The 27,808-nt window shown below is 37.0% G+C and overlaps 2 protein-coding genes across 2 annotated transcripts; both read right to left on the bottom strand.

The window, feature by feature from the left end:
• Window positions 1-215: 215 nt before the first annotated feature.
• Window positions 216-4,166, bottom strand: LOC126682614 (uncharacterized). The gene is made up of 5 exons (XM_050378351.2): window positions 3,688-4,166; window positions 2,950-3,601; window positions 2,660-2,859; window positions 1,787-2,031; window positions 216-1,536 (listed from the first exon to the last, which is right to left on the bottom strand). Exons 1-5 carry the CDS (start codon window positions 3,957-3,959, stop codon window positions 938-940), a joined length of 1,968 nt encoding a protein of 655 aa, XP_050234308.1. The 5' UTR covers window positions 3,960-4,166; the 3' UTR covers window positions 216-937.
• An 18,630-nt stretch (window positions 4,167-22,796) lies between these two features.
• LOC126681590 (uncharacterized) lies at window positions 22,797-24,272 on the bottom strand. Its single transcript, XM_050377136.1, has 3 exons — window positions 23,958-24,272; window positions 23,326-23,855; window positions 22,797-23,220 (listed from the first exon to the last, which is right to left on the bottom strand). Exons 1-3 carry the CDS (start codon window positions 24,270-24,272, stop codon window positions 22,797-22,799), a joined length of 1,269 nt encoding a protein of 422 aa, XP_050233093.1.
• Window positions 24,273-27,808: the final 3,536 nt, after the last annotated feature.

Below are 27,808 nucleotides of genomic sequence, written 5' to 3'. Positions count from 1 at the left end.
ACCCCAATTGCAAGTTCAGAAACTGGACTGACCTTTTTAATAAAATATAAATATATACAAATGGACCAGAAAAGATCAGCCTAACCTGTGACTAACTTGAAATACTAACACCTCTACTGTTGTGTTCTAGGGCAAAATTATATGGAATATATTATATAACCATCCTGGAGATGAAACAAACAGGCAATAATGCATTGTATTTACAGCAAGCACTAAAATTCATGAAAATTTGATTGATGATTATTATACACTATACACCAAGTTCAGGAAAGAAAAATGGATTCTTTCTCCATTCCATGGCAAGTTCAGTAAGATGAAGAGAGTATGAGAAGAAACTAGTTTTTTATTAGCATGAGAAGAAACTAGTATCGATTCATAAGCTCACCGTTTTAACACTCGTTGCCATGATCAAATTCGGCTTCATCTCTTCCAAAGAGAGGGGCATAACCAGTCGCACTGCCAATTGTAACATTCACATTTTGCTCTCTGAAACAGCCCTTTTTACAAGATCTGCTCTGCATCCATAGTTCATAAAACAAGGGCCAATAACCTGTCACAGCTTGCAAACAATCAAATCTTGGAAATCGTCAAGTCAACCCTATTCTTGCTTCACCAGAAAAGTGGGCTTTATGGGTTTTGAGAGGAGTTGTTTCAAAACATTTGAGTATCATAGAATACCAAGCATGCAAGAACGATTGATTGCCTTCCCCATAAGAAAGAGAGGACAAGACTCTGTTATCTATCTCGACCAATTTTCGTACCATCAAAACTCAAAACCGACTGAAGAAAGGATAGGCCCATTTGCAACAATTTGACAGATCAGGCCCAAACCAAGACCACTTAAGACTGATTTTGGATTGGCTCAAATGAGTTCGGTTTAAGCCGAATTACAGTGTGCGCAACTTGTTTCTGAACAGGATCAGTGGTGATTTAAAAATCAACCAAGTGCATCCAATTCCTTGTTCACAGCGACTGCTAGAGAAACAGCATGATCACGAATCCAAGAATTAGGGGGTGGGCTGTATAGCAACTCAATCAAGGCCTGGTTATACTGAAATAGACTAATAGATGGCTTCCTGTATCCTTTCTCGTGACACATTCTTCTAACTTTAAAGACATGCTCGCACAAGTTGCCCATTTCTGCCAAACTGCAATCACAAATAGCAAAATTTGAACCAGGATTCCAGACAACATGAACCTTATCTCTTTCAAGCTGGTAACTAACTTTCGCACATTTCCCTTCAATCACAACATCAACGTCAGCAATCTTTGATGCTTTCTGCCAAGCTGTCAAACCGCTGCCCCACTCATCTTTCCAGTATCTTGCAAAATCTTCCTTTTCTGAATACTCATCAAGCCAGAAGTAGGAATGTACTTTTGTCTCTAACTTATCAACCAACCAATCAGCACGCTGATATATGCTAGGATCCTCCTCCTTCAGTATCCTCACTTTCAACTGATTGTGGTAAAGCTCCATCGCAGCACAGGTCTCCTGGCTAGCCAGCGGAAGCGATTTCAGTGCAGCTGTCCAAATCCCTTGTATAAAAGAAAGGAAAAGTTTAGTGTTTTAAAGAAAAAATTCTAGTTCAAAAAATTCATGTGTCCCATGCCGTCGGGGACATATTTCAAGTGAATCATGCAGTCCCTCTAATCCTCATTGCAACTATTAATCGTCTCTTATTCTTAGCTATGGAGATAAAGAGTTTGACAGTAAAAAAAAAAATGGTGCCATTCCACTAAAGTAAATAATGAATTACTTGAAATGACAAAAGAAAAGTTGAACAACCTAATCTAGGACGCCAGACTGCCTTGAAGTAATCCATAAAATCAGAGCCATCAACAAAATCTTCGATAAAATCGTCAAACAAATCTACAGTTCCATGTCCTCTGCAAATATCATCTACCATATCTCCAAGACGTCTCGACATTTGAACACGCATCTCTGTCTCTGTGCATCTCTTTACTAAGTTCTTATGCCAAGCATGACGGACCCGCCAAAAAGATATCAGTACAGAGCACTGAAATACATCCCTGAAAACAAATAAAGCCAGAATTACAGGATCTAAATTTGGAAATTTACTATGAGCTTAGAGAACAATGACAAAGAATTTCATCCTAAGTAAGGCTCTAGTGTGCCACAGCTACTTAGTAAAACAACATTGATAAGGATTATACCAATCAAGGTGAAAACTTCAGCAGAGTTTAAAACTTAAAATAATTCCATCATCCTGATCTAACAGACCCCCATTTAATAATTAGTTGCTTAAATCCTAGCACTTTATAAGTTAAACACTGTAGTGCTTACAAAATTGTAAGATTTGCTTCACGTAGACAGAATAATATAATAATCACTGTAGAATCGTCAAATAGACAATAGTAGTTATAAGCATCTGGCATGTCAATGGATGGTATTTGCTAGGCTGCTAAACTTAATCCACAATTCTGGAAACACCAGACCTTTCAAAAACAAGATAAAATAGAATGGGAGTACTAAATGGGAGTACTAAAAATTAACACACCAATCTTAAGAAGTTCTCATTATTCTCCAAATGACAAGATCCGAAGAATAATTTCTCTACTCGCCACTACTTCAGGAAGCTCGCACTCATCGCATGCTATATAAAATTTACTAATCTTAAAAGAAAGGTCAGCTGCCAACCTGATTGTAAGGATGTCTGTTAAAGGATCATCCACTATGAACCCAACCAAGTTCCATGTAGGGTCTTTTGTACGAACCCTATTGTAAAGTGCTCTCATCCATTTATATGCATCTGCACTAGCAAATCTTGGAGTTATTATCCAAGCTACTGGAATGGCCTTCTTCTCGGCATTGAAGACGACAAGGCTGTGAACAGGAAACTAAAGGAAATGAAGAACAAGCAAACAGTTAGTCTGTTCCATAATATTTACAATGACATTGGGGACTAGACAAAAGCAGAAAGTACAAACCTTTAATTTGTTTGTACCAAACCTAGAATCAGATGCTATAAGACTGCGATTGCCAAACCGAATCATTTGCTGCAACTGCCACTCCGTTTGGATACCCAAAGTGAAAGGATCTCTATCACTAAAATCTTGATAGTAGAAGACATGACTTTGGTTCTTTTCAACCCACATGCTAATGCTTACTGCATCATCCATGTCCAGTTCATAAGTAGAACGGCGGATGTTCCTTTCTTGTCTCCGTACATACCTATGATTTAAAAGATCATCACGATTGCGCGGACCACCTTGTTTCTCTACTGATTCAGTGTGCCTTTGCATTATTGTCTCCACAGAAATGCCAGCATACAGTAAAGACAGAACCCGAAGGCGAAGCTCCTCAGAAATAGAAGGTGCATACATTGCACGGGTCCCTTCAGCCTTTTTATCCTGCGGACCATGGCACGGTAAGCCCTTCTTATCCACATGCTTGTCCTGATTATAAATAACAAGCGCTACCGATGGTTCAGCTATTAACCGCTTGACAATAAAGTGGCAGGTGCAGCCTCTTTTAGTATTCGGTCGACCAGCATTTTTCTTCTTCGGCACATAAGTAGTCCTACTTGGCCGCACAACGCCACCTTTCCGATGATCATCAGGACCAAAAGAACACCAATACCTAAAATGATAGTACCCAAAACATATATAATTGGAGTCGAGTTTCGAGCTGAATGACTACTACAAATATAATAGGGAAAAACTTACAGAGTGTACTCAAGAACGCCGTCAACTTTCTGCTTGTAAGAAGAATGAGGAGGACGGCGTCGTCTTGCTTCGACATGAAATCGTGTTGGGCAATCTTTATTAGCAGATTCACCCCTGACAAAATCAGCGACCCTGTCGAAAGGGATAAGGGCAAGTCTGTCTATATTGTCACGCCAGCCTTCAATCTTGGACCAGACCAGATCGTCTGCTGAAAATTCCGGAGATGGAGGACTCTGTACTGGAAGAGACAGTATCTCGTCCCATCTCGCCATCTTACCCAATCAAAATTACTAATTTGTCACATTCAGTTCACTCATTCAAATAAACAAACTCCTTCAACTTGGCATAAAATATCCAAATTGGTATTTTTAACTTCTTTTTTCTGGAAAAAAAGCAGACTGAAATTGAAATGTTTAGCACTGTGTAAGCAGTAAGCTGATGAAGCTGTCCCCTAGGGTTTTTTTTTTTTTTTTTTGCCAAATCCCCTAGGGCTTACATGGAGGACAATTGGGGATAATTCGACGATCACGACGTCGTTTTGAGACAGAATAATGAAAGTCATTTAACCCCTTCAACCTGGCATAAAATATCAAAATTGTCTCAAGTGGTATTTTTTGTTGAGAAAATTACACCAAATCACCCAAAAACTCAAAAGTTTGTATAAATCACCTAACTTTTTTTTTTTTGCAAAAATCCATTAATTTTAAAAGATTCTTTTCATCCCTACCTTTTAATAGTTGTGATGAAAAGAATCTTTTTAATGGTTGGTGGTCTGACCATTTTTAATGGTTGGTGGTCTGACCATTTTTAATGGTTGGACCAATACTTGTTTAATAATTAAAAATTAAATAAAACATCATATTGGGATTAGGGGATTTGAACTCTTGACCTCTTACAAGAATGATCAAGTGTTTTGCCATTAAGGCAAAGGCTTATTGTTGTCAACATTTGCTCTATAATGTATATATATATATTATATACATCTGATTATAAATTTATTAGAATGAAATTATTTTTATAGTATAAATTAAATATAAACTAAATATCAGTTTAAATTAAAGTTACTATTAAATAAGTCTAATTTAATTTATTTAATAAATATTTACACAGTAAAAATATAAAATATACATATATTTATATTTTACACTCTTTATTAATACATGAGTAAGACTAGTAAGATATTTCACTTGTTAAAATTAAAAAATATAATGGTTTGTTGGTCAAACCCGAGGTGGTCGTGATCGGATACGTGGTGGTGGGACCCGCCATTGTGGGCAAAAATTCAATATAAACCTAATAACGACTTAATGTCAACTCAATGACAACTTAATGTTAACTTTATTATTTATACTATTAAAAATAATTTATAAAATGACAAATAAAGTAATAGTAATTTAAAAGCAAACTATCTAAGATTTTATTGACATGAGTCGAAAGTAAATTTAAAATAAATGAACTGAATATAAATTTAATATGAACTCAATGTCAACTTAATATAAACTCAAAGTAAACTTAATGTGAACTTAATATAAATTTATGTCAACTTAATGTAAATTTAATGTTCACTAAATATCAACTCAAAGTAAATATTTTGATAAATAATTATAAATTTTAAATGAAATTATTCTTTTATTATAATAGTAAAATTATTTTTTTATAATTCATACTTTTAAAAATAAATTAATTGTAGAATGAAAGTATATTATTTAAGATTTTTCGCAATGATTTATGTAAATTTAATGTCAACTCAACGTCGAATCAATGTAAACTCAATGATGACTCAGTGTCAACCCAATATAAACCTAATGTCAACTCAACGTCGAATCAATGTAAACTCAATGATGACTCAATGTCAACTCAATATAAACTTAATATGAACTGAATATAAACTTAATATGAACTCAATGTCAACTCAATATAAACTCAAAGTAAACTTAATGTGAACTTAATATAAATTTATGTCAATTTAATGTAAATTTAATGTTCACTAGATATCAACTCAAAGTAAATATTTTGATAAATAATTATAAATTTTAAATGAAATTATTTTTTATTATAATAGTAAAATTATTTTTTTATAATTCATACTTTTAAAAATAAACTAATTGTATATTGAAAGTAAATTATTTAAGATTTTTTGCAATTATTTTTGTAAATTAATATCAACTTAACGTCAAATCAATGTAAATTCAATGATGATTCAGTGTCAACCCAATGTAAATCTAATGTCAACTCAACGTCGAATCAATGTGAACTCAGTGATGACTCAATGTCAACTCAATATAAACCTAATATCAACTAAATGTAAACTTAATATAAATTAAACTTAATATCAACTCAATGTCGACTCAATGTCAAGTGAATGTAAATCTAATATCAACTCAATGTAAAATTGATGTAAACTACATGTCAATTCAAAGTAAATGTTTTAGTAAATTATTATAATTTTAAAAATTAACTTAATATCAACTCAACGTCGACTTAATATCAACTCAATGTCAACTCAATGTAAACGTAATGTCAATTCAATGTAATCCTAATGTCAACTCAGTGTAAATATCATGTCAATGCAATGCAAACCTAATGTCAACTCAATATAAATTTAATGTCAATCCAAAAAAAGTAAATTATTTTAATTTTGAAATGTAACTTAATATCAACTCAATGTAAACTCGATGTGAACCTAATGTCAACTCAATGTAAACTTGATGAAGGTTACATGTCAATTTGAAGCAATTTTTTTAGTAATTTATTATAATTTTAAAAACTAACTTAACTTATATAATTTATTTTGAGTTTATATCGAGTTGACATTAAGTTAATTGTGTTTCTAATACATTAATTTATAAATTTATTTTAACTTAATTTACTTTAAGTTAATATTTAATTTACACTAGTATTAATTTAATTAGAATAAATTAATTTAAATTTTAACAAGCGTAATATTTTATTAGTATTTTATAATAATATATTATTTATAATCAACCATTTTAATATGTTTATATTTAGTTTAAATGCTTTCTTATACATTATTAAAGAGTATATGTATATATATAAAAGAGTAAATAAAGACAACAAACATGTCTTGCCTTGATGGTTAGACACATGGACAAAGAGTGAGAGGTCATGGGTTCTATTCCTACTAATAGCAAATTTGTATTTTATTTAATTCTTTTAAAATCTCACCACTATAGTTGATTGTCGTTGACCGTTGGTTGACCGCGGTGGTCCGGCCGTTGACCGGCGTTGACCGGCGTTGACCGCGGTGGTCCGGCCGTTGACCGCGGTGGTCCGGCCGTTGACCGGCGTTGACCGCGGTGGTCCGACCGGTCGGACCGAAAATTGGTCGGTGGCGGTTGGTTAGTTTGTCTAACCAAATCCACATTTGCCACGTGTTATCATTTGATTGATTCAAACATAGACCAATGAAATGTTGACAAATATCAAGGACAATATTGTCTCATTTTTTTTATTTTGGATTATGAGGGATTTTTGTAAACTTTTTATTTTTTTTGAGAGATTTTTGCCAAAATCAAAATGGTGAGGGAAAAGTGAAACACCATAGCATTTTTAGGGGATTTATGTAAAAAACCCTTTTTTGTTTGGGTTCTTTTCATAAACACTTGAAATAGATAACTATATTTTTTTATACGCTGGAAAATAAACTGTGGCAGAGATACTCTTTTCTAAAAGACATGTTTCCATTTATACGCTTTTCTCTCTGGGCTTATTATAACAAAGCAAAAATCAGTCTTTTTTATGGTTAGAAAAATTAAATTCACGCAGATCTTTAACGGTATTTGCTTTCGGCCGTTGGAATTTGGAAAAATTCGACGATTGAATTTGCGGGAAGGAAAAGGAGTAAATTGCAGCACTACTCTCGGTCTCGAGCGCTTCAGATTTCAGTTGGGTTAAAAATCAAAGCAAAATTCTGGCTGAATTTTAATCCAGTTTTAAAACTTGTAGAGATGTTTGAAATTTAAGCCAGTTTGTCTCAACAAGAGATTATGAATTATAAGCTTTTTTCGTGTAGGTAAAAATGTTAGATGATGAACTATGAGTGAGCTTAGAAGCAATATAATTTTGTATTAATATTTTTCATTATTAAACATCTTTTTATTGTTGAATATAATTAGTGTGTGTTTTCGGTTTATAGAGCTGATAACAATAGAGATTGTAAAATTTATTTATTTGTCCAAATTTGCAAATTTGAATATACTGTGAATATAAATTAAGCTTGCTTGTAACATGTTCGATAGAATGTCTCAAAGACGATTTTAACTTATTTTGATGGTCTTAATACATTTGCGACAATGCTTGTTATATATTTACATGTTATTTCCTTCATTTGTGATTTATATGATTGATTTGTTCAACGTTTGTTTTTGATTTGAGAAATAAGTATCTATTTTTTTCTGCATTTTATTTCAGTGATTGTATGCACAACAATGATATGTTTACTTATATTTAAAATGATGTTGTTTATGAACATAACTTAAAGTACAATATGAAAAATATAAAGTGAATGACATTATACTATTTTTTCTTGTCAAATTGTTTATTTTTCTTATTGAAATTTAGAATAATACTGTTTAGCTGGTAACTTTTTGCTATTGGAGCTCCTATATTCTTAATGAATTTACTTGCAATTTCTTAATATAATATTCTAGTATGATTTAAGTAGCTTTTGAGTAGCTCAGTGATTGCTCAATGGTTGTTGTTTTTTTGGTTGCTCACTTGTTGTTTTTTAGTTGTTAATTGGTTGTTTTTTAGTAGCTCATTAGTTGCTTATTTAGTTTTTGTTGCATACAAATATAATCAAACATTTTTAATAACATTATTTATATTAATATTAGTTAAAAATCGATGTCATTTATAATTATCTTACAAAGTTGTAAGATTTTTAGAAATTTGAAGCGACACTTATTATATAGTACAAAAATAAAAATATAAAAATATATATAAAAAATAGGAATGACAATCAAAACAATTATAATCAAGACAATAACAATAGGAGTGACAACCTCAACAATAATAATAGGTCAGTAGTTGATAAAAATGGAAATATATTGTATGACTGTCTCTTCATTAATTTTGTAGCCTCTCTAGATGGAAAAAGTTAAAAACCTCATTTTAAGACAAAGATCAAGAAATTTCATAAACATAGAGAGTAGCATCAAATCTCCAAGATAATAAAGTCTGGGCATTCCTATCCAGTGAATGTCGTCCGACAACCATAGCAAGGCCTGCATTGCAAATCTTTTTTTCAATTATCATTAACATCTCAATCCATCATGTTCCGTTATTACATTAAGTCCAAACAATTGCATATTTTCTGAATATAATCAAAACTTGTACTTTTGACGAAGCTAAAAGATGCAACTATCCTGGTATTTAGTTGAAAATCATTGTAATATCTTCTTATAACATATCAGAAGGTTACTCCGAATAGTGCACAACTAATAAATGTAAGTGTTGAATGGAGTATTTGTTAGAGAATGAAGTTGACTTGCATGAGTCTGTCAAGGGTGCCAACAACTACAGATATAGAATAGTACAGTCTTATTTTTTGTTAATCACCAAAGAAAGCAATTTACTAGAATTTCAAAGAGAGGTAAACCCAGATACATGCCCCAAGGGCTACTCAACTGGCACAAAAGCAACATGCCAAGCAAAACAAAAGCAAAGAAAAACAGACTAAGAACACCAGCAAGATTATCTCCTATCCCAACATCTAGTCATAACTTTAGCCTTGATTCTCTGGAAAATATGACTGCTTGAACTCTTCTTCTGATTGAAAATGAAGTTGTTTCTAGCACCCTAAATGTGGTACACAACAGCTGCAAACATAAGCTTTCTCAACTTAGCTTTTCTGTTTCTGCTACTAGTTCTTTTGCAAAACTATAATACAGAGTCTTGAATGCACCTTTTCTAAAGAATTTATCTGACTGAATAAGAAAACCAAACATAAATAAATTAATGAATCAAGTAAATTCAACCAGTAAAAAGACAACAAAATAAACACCATTTTCATTCTATATTAGTCCAAAAGAAACACCATTTTCTGATATCCAATTTTTTCAGCTTCTTCCTCGGCTTTCTCACTTATGGTTGCCATTGTTTTCTTCTTTTTTATTTTCTTTTTGATTTTTCTAGTGTTTAACAGCTAAATTTATAATTAGTTTCCTTGAATTAAAGAAGAAACATTAAACAAAAACAATTATTATTGTAATTTAGAAATAAGAAATATAAACCTTAGATTTAAAATAATGAGAAAAAACTCTAGATTTTAGATGATTTATTTAGGTATTGAAATCAAAATCTGGTTTGAAGCGAGAGAAGAACATCAGGCTCGAATAATAATTTGATTATTAATACAAAGAAAAGATGAATAATAGATATAAGAAAAGAATCTGTTTTGTTAAAGAAGATGGCTTTAGATTAGAAAGCGTATAACTGCATAAACAAAAGTAAAAAAATGCACGCTTGAAAACGAAAAAGATGAAGGAGTATCTTTGAAAAGAATAGATAAAAAAGCGTAGGATGTGTAATTTCCTCTTTTTGTTTTTTAACAAACAAAGGCTCGTTTTGCCCCTCAACTTGGCACAAAATAACAACAAAAGGTAAATTCGTGGCTTTAGGTACAAACCCCACATTTTGGCTAGTTTGACTCGTTTTATCCATAGCTGATATGGCACAAAATAATTAGAGTAATTGGAGCTGAGCTGACAACTAATTAGGGTAATCGACACAAATCCGCTAAAAGTGGTCAAATTTTATATTTTTACCTCCGCCTTTTTATTTTGGCAGGAATCTCTCAATAAACTAAAAAAGTTTTCACAGTTTCTTCGTAACCCAAAATATATATAAAAAAATAGGACAATTATAACCTTTCGTTAGATCTTTTAACATTAAGGTTAGAACTGTTAACCAACGACCACCGGCAGCATATTTATGGAATAAGCTCAAGAAAAAATGGAAGAAGATAAGGTTTTAAACTGAAAAGGGGTTATTAGTAGAAAACGGAGTAAAAAGGCCATAGAAATTCATATCTATAACTATTTCTTTGAGAGAAATTAGAAATACAAAAAGAGTTGTTGCTCGAAGGATTAGAGACAAAAGGTCTACTTATTTAAATCAACCAGTTAAGAGTCAAAATCAGAATATGGTGGTCGGAGGGAGTATGACGGTGTTCGACAATGAGAGCTATGATGGTCAATATAAACAGCATGACATGGATTGATTTGCAGCAACAAAGCCTTCTGGGTCGAGTCGGTCGGGTCGGTTCAGCAGTTAGGAATGGCAATGGGGCGGGGTGGGGGTGGGGAAGCTATCCCCTTCCCCGCGTCTATAAGGAATCCCCATCCCCGTCCCATTTATTTGATGGGGATTAATCATCCATCCCCATCCTCGTTCCTGTGGATTCCTCATCCCCATGGGGCTCCCCACATCCCCGCATAATTTCCATATAAATATTTAAATCTTTCTATTATTTTCATGATATATTTGAGAAAAAATATGAACTATTCAATATTAATAATTTAAAAAATATAAATTAAATTATACCAAAAATTAATTAATCATCTGAAATATTCAACAATTTTAAATATTAAAATAAAATAATCAAAATAAAATAAAAAATTGTTAAAAATTATTACTCAATATTATGATAATTAAATAAAATTATTAAAAATTATGAATAATATATTAAAAATTGTAACAAATTATATAAAAAATTATATAAAAATAGATCGGGTCCCCATGGGGACGAGGATGGGGATCCCCGTGGGGTGGGGACTACATCCCCCGTCCCCTCCCCATCCCCGTGGATGGGGAATAATCTTCCCCCATCCCCGTACCCGTGGGGACAATTGGTGGGGATTCTCCGCCCCATTAGGGCGGGTCCCCATGGAGATCGGGGAATCTCCTCCCCGTTGCGAAAGGTCTACTTATTTAAATCAACCAGTTAAGAGTCAAAATCAGAATATAGTGGTCGGAGGGAGTATGACGGTGTTCGACAATAAGAGTTATGATGGTCTATATAGACAGCATGACATGGATTGACTTGCAGCAGCAAATCCTTCTTGGTCGAGTCGTTCGGGTCGGTTCAGCAGCAGAGCTAGCAAAGAGGTTGTTCCACACATCATCATCAAGATAGATAAGCAACAAAAGCCTAATGAGATCAACTTGCATCCCTAACACTATTTAGAAGAAGTTATTCCACTCATCAACGAGATGGATAAGGCAGAATGATCCATGTGTTTGCTTAGCTACCTGAAACATGGTCTGAATTAGTTTAATGGCTGATATTGAGGCATTTAGTTTCTTACTTATTTATTAGAAGTCTATGGAAAGAAAAAGTTCCAATTTAATGAGAAGTAATTAGAGTGGTTAACTTTTAAGAATGATGAAACAAAGTAAAGAAATGAGTTGTTTGTGAGTTTTAATATTGTTTTTATTCACAACAAATGTAAAATTGGATTTAATCTTGGAATATTAAAGTTTTCTTGTTCTCATTTTACACAGGATTCAAAGTTTCAACTGGATTTTTCCAGCGTCTACCAAGCTATAAAATGTAATATTGATTGCACCCGCGACGATGAAAAAGAACAGTGCATTCAAGAGAGACGGTATGCCGAATTGAGGATTAGTGGTAGTGTTTTTGGTGAGAACATTGTATCATTTGGCAATCAAACTCAACTTGTGCCTTAACATGTTATTTTTTGGTATGAAAATGTAGAAACCGCTGACCTTTATAATCAATGTGTTGTTTGAAATTTGTAGTTCTCTGTCAAAGAACGACTTTCATAACTATTAAGGTTTAAGAAGATAATATTTGTTTTGAACTATTAAGGTTTAAGAAGATAATATTTGCAATTAAAAACAGATTTTTATGAAGTTTAAGATGACATAATGTTGGCTAAAAGCGCAACTTGTAATAATCCGGAAGTCGGTACCGATCCCACGAGGAGTGAATTTAGAGCGATTGACGAGAGTGAACTTTAGTTGCTAATCAATTTGTTTAGCACAATAAACAATTGGAATTTGAATTCAAGTATCAATCTAACACTAGCAATTAACTAATACTAAACTTGCAATTAACAACCAATCAATTCTACAAGACTAAAGCAATTTAACAATACCGAATAACTCAAATAATAAAGGGGTTAGGAGGTCAAAACTACACTTAGGTCATGCAATCAAAAGGGTTCGAGTCTAGGGCTTCAAAACGTGAACCGAGCGTTCCTAAAGCATAACTCCCGCTCTCTCGAGCCTCAAAGAGTTACAAAACCACAAACAAGCCAACCAACCAAGCCTAATCCACTCTCGCGGTACTAAACACGATTAACAATCCACTCTAAGGTTTCCTAATCTCTAACCCACTCTCATGGTGTCATTAATTAGGATCCTAATTGATCTATCAAATTAATAAACCTTCTCTCAAAGTGTTAACCAACCTAGAATCATGCTTTAGGTAACTAATCTAAAACAAGCATTAGGGATATCAATTAGAACAACAACAATAAGCCCAAACCCTAACCCAAATCATACATTTCTAAACTTCATTTCAACCCCCAAACAAGGGGATTTAGCCAACCATGGCTAAATCAACAACCATCAAACAATAAGAACAATAAATCATTAAAGAGATAGATCTAATTACCTTTGTAGAAACCCAAGCAAATATCATTCAATAAGATAATACTTCAATAATAAATGAGAATAAATCTTCAATAGAAAAACAAAAGCATTCAACAATGGAGTAATTGCAAAATGTAGAAGATGGCTCAAAAGCCCTAGGATTTCTAAAACTAGAAGAATATTCAAAGTACACCAAATAGAATAATGTATAGGGAATGATTGTTAACCTAAAATAGAGATAAGAGGCCTTATATATGGCTCACAAAAGAGGAAATAAAGTTCCTAGTACCTAGGTGTGTTGGGCCAAATCCGGAATGGGTCCACCTTGTCTTTTAGCATGAAAAAGATCCAAATCTCATGTGTCTTCAGGTGGAGCTCGATCGAGCTCCTTCATTAACCAGCTCAGAGCTCGATCGAGCTCAAGGTGCGAAGTTCCTAAGCTTGATTCGAGCAAGACAGCTCGATCGAGCCCTAGGAGCTCGATGGGAAAATCTCTGCAGAACTGCTGACTTTAAATCTTCATAACTCCTCGTAGACACCTCCAAATGGGCTGATTCTTGAACCGTTGGAAAGATCCGGATGTCTACTTTAACTTTCATGAAGAAGACGAATTCATTTGAAGCTTCTAGCTGGTTAAAATTCATCAATTAGTGCAGCGGGGTCAGATTTTCACATGCGTTCTTGCCATCTTTTTGATCCACTACTTAGCCTTTTCTCGGATTTGTTGATTCTAACTTCATTTAGGCCCAAAAGACTCCGTTTTTGCTCCATTTCACCTACAATGCACACACACACGCAATAAGGTACCGAAATAACAGAAAAGCGTGGCAAAACAAGTGGAAGCAATACGGAAAATACCTAGAAACATCGAAGTATTTTACTCCTATCAAACCTCCTCACACTAAACCTTGCTTGTCCTCAAGCAAGAATGTATTAAAAATACAACTCACTAACAAGTTTGGCAATATTGAACAAGTATCAACAATCGTATTCCCGAATCAAGAATGAACAAATGCAAATGTCTAGCATCAACAACTATACACAATGCAAACAAATGATCAATGTATTTGTAATGACATATTCCGGAGACAAAGAGAATACAATTGCATTAGCCTAAGGTCGATCTCGAATAGTCAAGTTATCACCATCATCTACGGGACATGCGAATATTTGGTCAACAAAATATTGGGCAAGTTATGGCAAATCAAACATAAGCATTGAACAAAGGCAATAAAATCCTCACAAGGTGTCACTCTATCACACAAGTGTATAAAGCAAAAGTTGAAGCACACAACACACGAAATTCCCATAGGTTTGCTCATAGTCCTAAACTCCACTACTTAGCTCGGTGATTGACAATTATCATGTGGACTTTGCATGGGTTGTAACGTGGCCAAGGGTCGGGGTAGGTCAAAGTTGATAATTCAGGCTAAAACTTGACTTGAAACTAGTTATTATATTAACATCGAGTTTTTAGGCTAGCTTGGAATTTTAGCATAATTGAACTTTTCTTTTTATTCTAACGCCTTTATTTCTTTTCTTGCTTTCTATTTTTGTATTTTTCTTTTCTTTTCTCACTTTTTTGTTTTTTTAAATTTTTTCTTTCTTTTTCTTCCTTAGGCGTAGATTAGAATTTTTTTCTTTCTTTGGAGCTCAAGTTCACACTTCTTCATTTTCATCAAGCTAATACCCTCTCCTCCTCACACTAGTTCTCAAGTCAAGTTCGGGTGATTAAAAGTGGAAATTGAAAAACGGATTATGATGTGTATGTGGAAAATATCAACAAAGGTCTATGCCCAAATTTGGCTATCTAGAGGTAAAAGGTAAGCTTTAAAGTGGTCTCTAGAAATGGTTACACCTAATGCCACACTCATCTAATTATCAATCACTTAACCATGCAATCTCGAATGGACACCGAGCAAATTCTAGGAATTTCGGACAAAACGACACTCACAATAATCAATTAGGCTAAAAAATGCTCAATCATAAATGTGGTGTTATGCCTTATGCTCAATTCCTATGTTCTCATGCCAAATTATGCCTAAAATTAAGATAACAAATTTTTTTCAAAATTACCGCAAATCATGCATCCGTATTAAGCTAAACCGTCATTTTCAAGAATCAACAACTAAAGGTCAATTTCATCCCTATCCCTTCGCAACATATCATCCCAATACACATCTCGTTAAGCAAGCATTTGAGAATAATTGTTTAGGCTAGAAACATGCATCATAACATTCAATCACAAGAGAGAGCAAAAGTTGATACATTCAAATACTTGCCAAATTCACTAACTTTCACTACAACATTTCACGCTTGGTACAAGAGTTTAGTGGAGGCGACTCAAACATCCTACAACATACTAGACTCAAAACGACACAACATAAGGAAAACACACCAACAAAAAGCGATAAATAAACACACAACATAAAGCGATAAAGATAAAGCGAGATACAATTTCACACCCCTCCTCACACTATTTCTAGCTTAGTCCCTAAGCAAGAAATAACATAAAAGCAAGAAATTGTATGAGATATAGTTAGAAAAAGCAAATCTCGCTAGTCAAATGTCGGTGGATCTGGAGATGGTGTAGGTGAAGGATAGCGTGGCCCTCCTTGGGCATTGAAGTAATCTCTAAGCTTCTCCTCTTGGCGTCTTTGCCTAGCCCGTATGTATTTCCACATTTCCCTTTGCTCTTTCATGAATCGGCGTTGTTCCGCCTCGAAACTTTCCGGCGCTTGTGGTTGCTCTTGAAATTCGCCCTCGGGAAAAGACTACCACACCGGAAATTGCTCACCACCTTGATCTTCACCTTGGGCGCTTGATTCTGCCACGTTTTTATCTTTCCTCCTCACACTCTCCTTTTGTGGCCTTTAAATAGGTGCTTCCTCTTGCTCTCTAGTAGGCTCCTTTCTAGCACCATGGCGAGCCACATAAGCGACCCTCTTAAAATAAGGCACAATTTTGCCATGTTTGACAAATGATGATGCCGCAAGGTGCTCCACATTTATCATTCTTGGAGCTTCTAACTTCACCTTGCTCCAATCGAAATCCTCAATCTTCCTTGCTAAAAACGTCACAAACCACCCATAACCATTCTTCTTGTTTGTCTCCGGTGCCTTAAACAACAACTTCATGAACCGGAAAACGGAGTTCACTTGGCACTCAATATCTTCAGGATGGAGCATTGCATGAAATGCTAGCAAATCCTCCCTTTGCACTTTACTATAGTCATTCCGGCCACAAAATGTGTGACCATACCATTTCATCACTACTACCCACGCGGTATCCTTGACCTCATTGATTTTTTCCGTGTTGGAGTTGTAGGGAGTAAGATCTGTGAGCTCCTTCCAAACAGTGTTCACATCATATTCCATCCCCGAATGCCAAGACTTGATTCCGCTATCGACCATGTTGAAATCATCTTCCATTTCCTCCCATGAGTAAGTACATTCATGCCCATTTAACCGATAAGAAAATTGATACTTGAACCCTTCGGTTAGGTGTAGTGTGGTAAAGAACTCATATGTCAAAGCTTCACTATATTCATGTGATAGTTCCGCCACCTTATCCAATTGCAAAGTATCGAGATAATCCTTGACTTCCTCTCGAATTCCCAATTTGTCCATCGCGTCCCAATCAATTTGAAAAGGAGTTGCAAGCCCTTTTTTGATAAGTTGCTCAAATCGCTCGCCTTCCGCAACGGAGCGAATTTCAAAAGGTGCATTAAATCGCTTGGTGAGCGAAGCCGGCGTGTTGGAACTGAAAGTCCTTGAACCGGAGGCAGTGAGCTTTCTTGGAGCACGAGTGGTTTGAGTAGGGCGATCTTGAGGTTACTTGGAGCTTCCATGAGATCGGGTTGGCTTTTTAGTGTTACCATAGCTAGAGCAAGCAAAAAGGTAGACGGAAATGCGATAATATTGAAGCTTCGCCGGAGTTTAGTGGTGTTTGTAGGTGATGGAGAGTGTTTAGCTATGGTGTTCTTGAAGAGAGATGAAAAGTGTAGAGATTCTAATCTTGGAAAAGAAGTGAAGAAGAAGATGGAGTGGGAATGGACATTTATGGCAAAGAAACACACTTGCTTTTGAATTTGAAAGTTGAAAGGCGTAGATTATGCCACTTCACCTATCCAAGTCACATGCATTTCTTTTAAAAGGTGTAGATGATGCCAACTCACCCATCCATGTGAAATTTCTTGGACCAATAAGCTTAAGACCCCAAAAAATCAAATTTCCCCCTTCTTTATAAGTGGGGCTCGATCGAGCCCCTTCATTTAACTCTAGGGCTCGATCGAGCCTGTGGTGCGTGTTGGTAAAAATACGCAAGCGTACGTATGCCAACTTGTAATATAGACTGCGAAGTCCAGATATCGTACCCACAGAGAAAGCTTCTAAATACAACCAGTTAGGAGACTCGATTTGGATAGTTGAAAAGATATTTTTATTTTGTTGTGTAAATTAAAGACAAAATTAAACTAGTGTAAATTAATAAACTAAAGCTGAAATTAAATTGATGTTAAACAATAATAGGTAAAGCAGGGATTATTAACTTTCATTATGTTGTTCAATCAGATTGGAATATGGATTTGGTTGTTTTACTAAGGTTCATGCTAATCGTAAGCACCTAAAATTCTCTCTCGAGCAATTGCAGGCAAAAACGGTCAATTAAACAATCAATAGGCAACTACTCACTCTCGTGTTATAATTAACCTAAATAATTAATTGATTGATGTTTGTGAAGCAAACCCTAAGAACACGTATTTGTCAATTCACTCTCGTGCAATTAACTCCTACGTTCTTAATTATATTGGTCTATTTCAGTTTTACTCTCTCAAGCTAAAACCAAAAGACAGGACAATGAATAAATTGGCCAAATAGATTCAAGCGTTAAGAACAATAATTAAAACATAATAACAACAACCCACAAATCCAATTTGTTTAAACAGACATAAATCCCATTAATAATCCCCACGATGGGTTTAGTTACTCATGATCAAAGATAAACCAACAATATAATATATGAAATTCATAATTGATAAGATAAACAATGATAAAGATCTCTCTGAATTATCGTACCTTAATTGCATAAAAATCCCAATATAATATTGAAGAATAAAATCCAGCTCAAAGAGTAATCAAATCGAAGAACGATGAACTAATACTGAAATTAAGCTAATCTAGTGTTTTTAGTCTAATACAATGGTAGCGAACTAAGCGAACCCTAATTTGGTTGTAAAAACCACTATATATACCCGTTGTCAGCCTTAAATTCGTATTTTGGTGAAGTCCCGAAGTTGCCCTTTCATAATTTTAGAATCGGAATGAAAGATCGGGGTCAAAATGTAATTTTAGACAACTCAGCAGGTAGGCACGTTGCTACTATAGTGCCTTCCATCTCGCCTCCTCTTCAAGTAAAAGACCAAACAGAGGCACGATGCGAGGCACGATGCCACCATCGTGCATTCCATCTCGCCTTCCACAAAACATGAATAAAACTAGGGGCACGATGCGAGGCACGTTGCTTCCATCGTGCCTTCCATCTTCCCTCAGGCAAAATCTCAGAAACAGCTCCGAAACTAACTCGAAATGCCTATCCGACTCCAGTCTTGCTTAAACTTCACCGTATTGCTCCGATTAGGTCCGAAACTCCGTGAAATCTACGTGGTAGTACCTGAAACGCTCAAACAAGAAATGAGACCCAATATGCATAAAAATGATCACTAAACACACGTAAATAACTCGTAAAACAACGGTAATATAGGAGTAATTCTACTCCTTTCAGTGCGAAGCTCATAAGAGCTTGGGGCTGTCAATTGCTCGATCGAGCCCTTCTTTTAAAAAGTGGGGCTCGATCGAGCTCCTCCGTTTGAGGCTCGGAAAAAATCGATTTTTTTCGCAAAATTCCTACACACCAAAAACGAAACACACCCGGCATTAACTTGAACAAAAACAAAGAAATCAAACACATAAAAACAAAGAAATCAAACACCTAAAAATGCAAAATCACAAACTAAAAACATGAAATGAAAGCTGAAAAAAAAAATCGAACCTCTCGAGATTGCGTCTCGAGTGCGCTTGTTTAAAGTCGAAAGCTCGACTATCACACGGTGGACTCAAGTAGGAGTAGTGAAAGAGACCTCGTCTTCCACTCGGTTAGTCAAAGGCCCAAGATACGGCTTACACCGGTGGCCATTAACCTTGGAAGTTTCACCCTTAGAATTCTCCAATTCCACCGCACCGTGATTCGCCACATTCCGGATTTTGAATGGGCCACTCCATCGAGATTTCAATTTTCCCGAAAACAACCTGAAACGTGAATTGTAAAGAAGTACAAACGAACCAACCTCTAAGACCTTTTGGGAGATGTGAGAATCATGCCATCGCTTCATTTTCTCTTTATAGAGCTTTGCGTTCTCATATGCCATGAAGCGGAATTCATCCAACTCATTCAATTGTAGCAACCGCTTTTCCCCCGCCGCTTTAAAGTCGAAGTTAAACTTCTTTATAGCCCAATATGCTCTATGCTCAAGATCTAAGGGAAGATGACACGCCTTCCCATAGACAATACGGAACGGAGACATCCCAAGTGGAGTTTTGTAGGCCGTTCTATAAGCCCACAATGCATCATCCAATTTCAATGACCAATATTTCCGTGATCCATTCACCGTCTTCTCTAAAATTCTCTTCAATTAACGGTTTGAAACCTCCACTTGGCCACTAGTTTGGGGATGGTACGGTGTAGCTACCCGGTGATGCACATTGTACTTCCTCATAAGAGCTTGAAATTGCCGGTTGCAAAAATGCGAGCCACCGTCACTAATAATCACTCTAGGAGTCCCAAACCGATTCATTAGCCGCTTAAGAAAATTCAATACCACCTTGGCGTCGTTAGTAGGTAAAGGCTCCGCTTCCACCCATTTCGAGACATAGTCCACACACACCAAAATATATTGATTTTTAAATGACATGGGAAAGGGCCCCATAAAGTCTATACCCCATACATCAAATATCTCCACTTCTTGAATTGAGGTTAAGGGCATCTCATCACGCTTGGATATGTTACCCACCCGTTGACAACGGTCACAATGGTCAACAAACTCCTTGGCATCCCGAAATAGAGTAGGCCAAAAGAACCTGCTCTCAAGCACTCTAGCGGAGGTTCTTACCGACCCATAGTGTCCGGTTTCGTGAAAAGAGCTTAAGATTGGCATCATTTCTCCCAATGCTACACACCTTCGAAGCATCCCATCCCCACAAATATTAAACAAAAAAGATTCATCCCATAAGTACCTTTTAACATCGGACAAGAACTTCTTTCTTTGATGAGATGTCATCCCCGGAGGCATGACTTCTGATGAAAGGTAATTAGCAAAATCGGCATACCACGGTGTTTCCACTTCCCGAATCATCATGAGCGTTTCATCCGGAAACCGCTCATTAATCTCCACGGCAATAGGAATTGGCTCCGGATTCTCGAATCTCGATAGGTGGTGTGCCACCACATTCTTCGTTCCTTTTTTGTCTCAGATCTCTATATCAAACTCTTGCATTAGGAGAATCCATCGAATAAGCCTAGGCTTTGCGTCCTTTTTAGTGAAAAGATATCTCAAGGCGGCATGATCGGTATAGATTATGGACTTCGATCCAAGCAAATATTGCCGAAATTTGTCCAAGGCAAACACTACCGCCAACATTTCTTTTTCGATAGTAGTGTAATTGAGTTGTGCTCCCGCTATTGTCCGACTAGCATAGTAGATCACATGCACCTTCTTATCTTTCCTTTGACCCAATACACACCCCAGGGCTTGATCGCTTGCATCACACATAAGCTCAAAGGGCAAGCTCCAATCCGGAGGCGAAATAATAGGCGCGGTCACAAGAGCCTCTTTCAATTTCTCAAACGCTTCATGACACTCTTTGGTAAAATCAAAAGGGGCATCTTTCACTAGCAAACTTGTCAATGGCCGTGCAATAGATGAGAAATCCTTGATGAACCGGCGATAGAAACCCGCATGGCCCAAGAATGCCCGGATACCTTAAACCGTGACCGGAGCAACTAATTTCTTAATAACCTCCGTTTTTGCTCTATCAACCTCAATACCCGCTTCCGAGATCTTATGCCTAAGTACAATTCCCTCCTCCATCATGAAATGACATTTCTCCCAATTAAGCACCAAGTTGGTCTCCTCACATCTTGCCAACACACGCTCTAGATTTGCCAAACAACCATCAAACGAATCACCAAAAACGGAGAAATCATCCATAAATACCTCCATTATGTCTTCAACCATATCATTGAAGATTGAGGTCATGCATCGTTGAAATGTGGCGGGTGCATTGCATAAACCGAAAGGCATTCGTCGGTATGCAAAGGTACCGTAGGGGCATGTGAAGGTTGTCTTTTCTTGGTCTTCCGGGAAAATTAATATTTGGTTGTATCCGGAGTACCCATCAAGGAAGCAATAGAACTTGTGACCCGCTACTCTCTCTAACATTTGGTCGATAAATGGTAGCGGAAAGTGATCTTTGCGGGTTTCCGCATTGAGCTTTCGATAATCGATGCATACCCGCCAACCGGTTACCGTCCTTGTGGATATTTGCTCTCCTTTTTCACCATTGTGATACCACCCTTTTTAGGCACATATTGAATTGGGCTTACCCACTCACTATCAGAAATAGGGTATATTATTCCGGCGTCGAGGAGCTTGACAATTTCTTTATGCACTACCTCCTTCATATTCGGATTTAGTCTCCGTTTTTGTGGACTTATACCTCGAATGTCGGAGATTTGCCACCCGATGGCTAACACATGCTCTTTCACTACTTGCACAACCCTACTCTCTTGTTCCTTAGAAAGCTTGTTGGAGATGATTATCGGCAAGGTCTCATTCTCCCCAACAAAGGTGTACCGGAGATGAGATGGAAGCGGCTTCATTTCAACAATAGGAGGTGCCTTATAAGATGGTGGCGTCACACCCGTGCTCTTGCCCAATTCCTTCGGTTGAGGCTCATTTTCTTTGGTATAATCATCACTTGGCTCATCGGATTAAAACGTGACTTGAGCGACCCCAAAAGAAAACTTTTTTTTCTCAAAACTGGGGAGCTCGATCGAGCTCCTTGTGCGAAGGGTAGAGCTCGATCGAGCTTCTTGTGCGAAGCCCTCCTTTGTGCAAAACTGGGAGGGCTCGATCGAGCAGATAGGAGCTCGATCGAGCTTCACTGATGAACCCTCACTTTTCTCGAAAATTTCCCCCGTTTCTTGATTCAAAGCTTCCATGTTTGCTTCAAGTTGATCCGTCACAAGATTATCCACTAAATCAACTCTCATGCAATCCTCCTCCTCGATGGTACCCCTCATAACCTTCTTCATATCAAACACAACTGTTTCTTCATCAATTCGCAAGGTTAACTTCCCACCATGCACATCAATTAAAGCTCTTCCGGTGTTCATAATGGGTCGCCCTAAGATCACTGGGCACTCCTTATCAACCGCATAGTCCAATCAACCGGAAAGATGAACTTATCTACTTTGACAAGCACATCCTCAATAATCCCAAACGACCTTTTCAACGAATGATCCGCTATTTGGAGTACCATCGAGGTGCTTTTCACGGTTTGGTCTCCACATAGTGTCCTAAAAAGAGTTAAAGGCATAAGATTAATACTAGCACCAAGATCACATAGACAATTTATTGAACTCATATTTCCTATAGTGCAGGGTATAGAAAAACTCCCTGGATTCTTCAACTTAGCCGGTAGATCATTTAAGATGATTGAGCTACACACTTCCGGAATGGGAATTGTTGCGCTACTCTCCCAACTCCGTTTGTTGGTAATGATATCCTTCAAGAACTTGGCATATTGTGGCATCTCTCGGAGTGCATCCGCCAAGCTAAGATTAATTTGCAATTTCTTGAAAATCTCAAGGAACTAATGAAACTTTTCGTTCCCTTGAGCTTTCCTTAACCGGCTTGGGAACGGAACCGGTGGTACAAACGGTGGCGGCAGCGGTGGCCTCACATAAGGCTCTTCAACCTCAATAACCACTTCCTCACAATCTCTTGGTAACTCTTGACTTGAGCTTGCTACATCAACAACAACTTGAGGCTCATCCTCATCAACAACTTGTTTCTTGCCATTGGCCTTTTCCAAGTTCCTCCCATTCCGAAGCTCTATCGCTTTTAGGTGCTCCCTTGGGTTGTTCTCCGTAGTAGAGGGCAATCCCCCTTGTGGTCTACCTTGAAGATTGATAGCAAGTTGTGAGATTTGAGTTTCAAGCATTTGATTAGTGGCGGCTTGGTTCTTTTGAAGTTGCTTCATCTCTCTAAGCTCCTCCATCAACTTGGCAAGCATATTCCCTTCATCCATATTTCTTTGAGGTTGAAAACCGGGGGGATGTTGAGGTCTAGCACCCGAATTGTTGCCATGACCTTGATTGTGATGGTACTTTCCTTGTTGTTGGGGAGGTCTATTTCCACCTTGGAAGCTTGGACCCGCTTGATTAGACCCTTGAGCATTGCCTTGCCCCTCTTGATTTCTCCACCCGAAGTTTGGATGATTCCTCCATCCGGGGTTGTAGGTGTTAGAGTAAGGGTCATTAGCTTGTCTTTGTCCCCCAATGTAGTTTACTTGCTCACTCAAGGCTTGACCCGTAATTAGGCACTCTCCTCCCGAATGGCCAAAGTCACCACAAAATTCACAACCGACTTGAACATAAGCCACCGGAGCGTTTCTTTGCATATGAACGACTTGTTTCTTGAGAGCATCCACTTGAGCTTGGAGCGAAGCATTTGCGGCTTTTATGGACTCCATCTCCCTCACTTGATCAAGAGTCATGAGTGACTTTTGAGTGAGTGGCGCTCTTCTCTCCATAGGACCCCAAGTACTACTAATCACGGCTAATTTTTCCACCAATTCAAGAGCTTCTTCATAAGTCTTTTGCATAAGCGAACCGCCCAAAGCCGCATCGATAGTAGCTCGGGTAGTGACATTTGTCCCATAATAGAATATTTGTATAATGTGCTCTCTATTGAGCCGATGATGAGGCACACTCCGTTGTAAATCCTTGAACCGCTCTCACGCCTCATGAAGTGATTCTCCTTCAAATTGAACAAACTCAAGTATGTCTTTAGTCAACTTTGTAGTCTTGTCATGAGGGAAATATTTGTTGAGAAAGGCTTGAGCCAACTCCCTCCAATTGTAAATAGACTCATTTGGTAGAGAATGTAACCAAATGCTAGCTTTGTCCCTCAAGGAGAAGGGGAACATCCGAAGCTTAATTTGGTCCGCCGTTATCCCATGAAGCTTGAATGTGTTTAGGACACCCAACAACTTGGCGATATGCTCATTAGGATCCTCGTGACTCAACCCAAAGAAGGCACAACGATTTTCCAAAAGTTGAATGGTACTCGGCTTGATCTCAAAAGTTGCCGCTTGAACCGCATTGCGAAGCATCCAAAAGTGGCATTATCCACATCCGGCAAGAAAAACTCGCCCAAAGTTTGTCTTTGTTGGTTTTGCACTTGTGCGTACACTTGGGGTCGATCATCCCTTGGGCGGTCTTGTTGCCTTGGTCGGTTCACATTCCCTAATGGAGGAGCGGGTGGAAATTGTTGTTCCCCTCCATCCATTAGAGGATTGAACCTCTCTTCTTCATCATAATTGTTTCCCTCGTTATTCATAACTTCGGGTATACGGGCTCTTCTTCTTACACCTCTTTCGTAGTTACCGAGGTTATCTTGGAACGGTTTTAGCGGAAGATTGGCCCTTCGTGTATTGCGCATACACTATAGTCGATCTCCTACACAAACAACAACAAACAAACCACGCGTAAACCCGGAAAGAAGCAAAAACAACAATAGTAACAAAAAATAGAAAATAAAGCAAACTCGACCGAACGACAACTAATATCAATCAATCAATAAACACTCGTCACTCCCCGGCAACGGCGCCAAAAACTTGTTGGCTAAAAGCGCAACTTGTAATAATTCGGAAGTCGGAATCAATCCCATGAGGAGTGAATCTAGAGCGATTGACGAGAATAAACTTTAGTTGCTAATCAATTCGTTTAGCACAATAAACAATTGGAATTTGAATTCAAGTATCAATTTAACACTAGCAATTAACTAATACTAAACTTGCAATTAACAACCAATCAATTCTACAAGACTAAAGCAATTTAACAATACCGAATAACTCAAATAATAAAGGGGTTTGGAGGTCGAAACTACACTTAGGTCATGCAATCAAAAGGGTTCGGGTCTAGGGCTTCAAAACGTGAACCGAGCGTTCCTAAAGCATAACTCCCGCTCTCTCGAGCCTCAAAGAGTCACAAAATCACAAACAAGCCTACCAACCAAGCCTAATCCACTCTCGTGGTACTAAACACGATTAATAAGCCAATTAGCGATTAACAATCCACTCTAAGGTTTTCTAATCTCTAACCCACTCTCATGGTGTCATTAATTAGGATCTTAATTGATCTATCCAATTAATTAACCTTCTCTCAAAGTGTTAACCAACCTAGAATCGTGCTTTAGGTAGCTAATCTAAAACAAGAATTAGGGATATCAATTAGAACAACAACAATAAGCCCAAACCCTAACCCCAAATCATACATTTCTAAACTTCATTTCAACCCCCAAACAAGGGGATTTAGCCAACCATGGCTAAATCAACAACCATCAAACAATAAGAACAATAAATCATTAAAGAGATAGATCTAATTACCTTTGTAGAAACCCAAGCAAATAGCATTCAATAAGATTATACTTCAATAATAAATGAGAATAAATCTTCAATAGAAAAACTCAAGCATTCAACAATGGAGTAATTGCAAAATGTAGAAGATGGCTCAAAAGCCCTAGGATTTCTAAAACTAGAAGAATATTCAAAGTACACCAAATAGAATAATGTCTAGGGAATGATTGTTAACCTAAAATGGAGATAAGAGGACTTATATATGGCTCACAAAAGAGGAAATAAAGTTCCTAGTACCTAGGTGTGTTGGGCCAAATCCGGAATGGGTCCACCTTGTCTTTTAGCATGAAAAAGATCCAAATCCCATGTGTCTTCAGGTGGAGCTCGATCGAGCTCCTTCATTAACCAGCTCAGAGCTCGATCGAGCTCAAGGTGCGAAGGTCCTAAGCTTGATTCGAGCAAGACAGCTCGATCGAGCCCTAGGAGCTCGATGGGAAAATCTCTGCAGAACCGCTGACCTTAAATCTTCATAACTCCTCGTAGACACCTCCAAATGGGCTGATTCTTGAACTGTTGGAAAGCTCCGGATGTCTACTTTAACTTTCATGAAGAAGACGAATTCATTTGAAGCTTCTAGCTGGTTCAAATTCATCAATTAGTGCAGCGGGGTCAGATTTTCACATGCGTTCTTGCCATCTTTTTGATCCACTACTTAGCCTTTTCTCGAATTTGTTGATTCTAACTTCATTTAGGCCCAAAAGACTCTGTTTTTCTCCATTTCACTTACAATGCACACATGCAATAAGGTACCGAAATAACCGAAAAGCGTGGCAAAACAAATGGAAGTAATACGGAAAACACCTAGAAACATAGGAGTATTTTACTCCTATCACATAATTTGGAAGATTATAGTTCCAAATTATGATCCAGTCTCCTCTCAATTTGATTACAAGTAGTTTAAATTTGAATTATTGATTTTCATATCCAAAAACACACAAAGGATGTGCCACGTCATTTTTACAACAATCTAATAAACATTTGCAATAGGGAATCTTTATTCATTGTTTTATCATTAAATATTCACACATTGCAAATGCCTTAATTGTTTAATGTACAAATGATGTGGTACAATTGTTGCGTTGTATAATTATTCTATCCAAAAACTACATTAAAGCAATAGTTACTACAATGTTTTTCCTCGAATGTTGGGAAAAGCATTTCATTTCAACGTTGATTTGATTCAATTTGATTTTTTTTAAAAAATGGGTTTACATTCGGTTTAAATATGATTTATCTTAACTTTATATTCAGTTTATTTTTGATAAACCTAATTTTGCTGCCCTTCTGGATCTTTAAAGACCAAACAGATATCTGCGGCCCCTATCGTCGGGAGTCGTCCCCCCTCCTTATTCCTTGGAGGTCTTCGAGTTTCTTCTTTATCCGGATCAGGCTCCCTCATGTGGTCTAGTAAGCTTTCTCCGTGATTATATTGGCGTACGCTCCTGGATTTACCGATATTCTCCGGACCTCACGTCCTCCGATTTCAGCCGATACTACAAGAGATACATCACGTTCCTCCTGATTGAGGTTCGGAGTTATATTGCATTCAATCGTTGACAAGAGAATCCTACTCTGCTTGTAACCTTGTCTACGGCCGTCTGTACTCATTGCTCTCTTCCTTTTAATAGTTGGCATTTTTCTGGCGCATCCATTTCGGCTAGGCTTCAGGCAGTGCTTATGGGTTTGTTTGGTTCTTGCCGTTTATCCTCGCTTCTAGCAAT

The sequence above is a fragment of the Mercurialis annua genome, linkage group LG5 (assembly GCF_937616625.2).
Source record: "Mercurialis annua linkage group LG5, ddMerAnnu1.2, whole genome shotgun sequence".
Taxonomy (NCBI): Eukaryota; Viridiplantae; Streptophyta; class Magnoliopsida; order Malpighiales; family Euphorbiaceae; genus Mercurialis; species Mercurialis annua.
The sequence above is the reverse complement of the archived record's forward strand: the minus strand, read 5'-3'. Positions and strand labels throughout refer to the sequence as shown.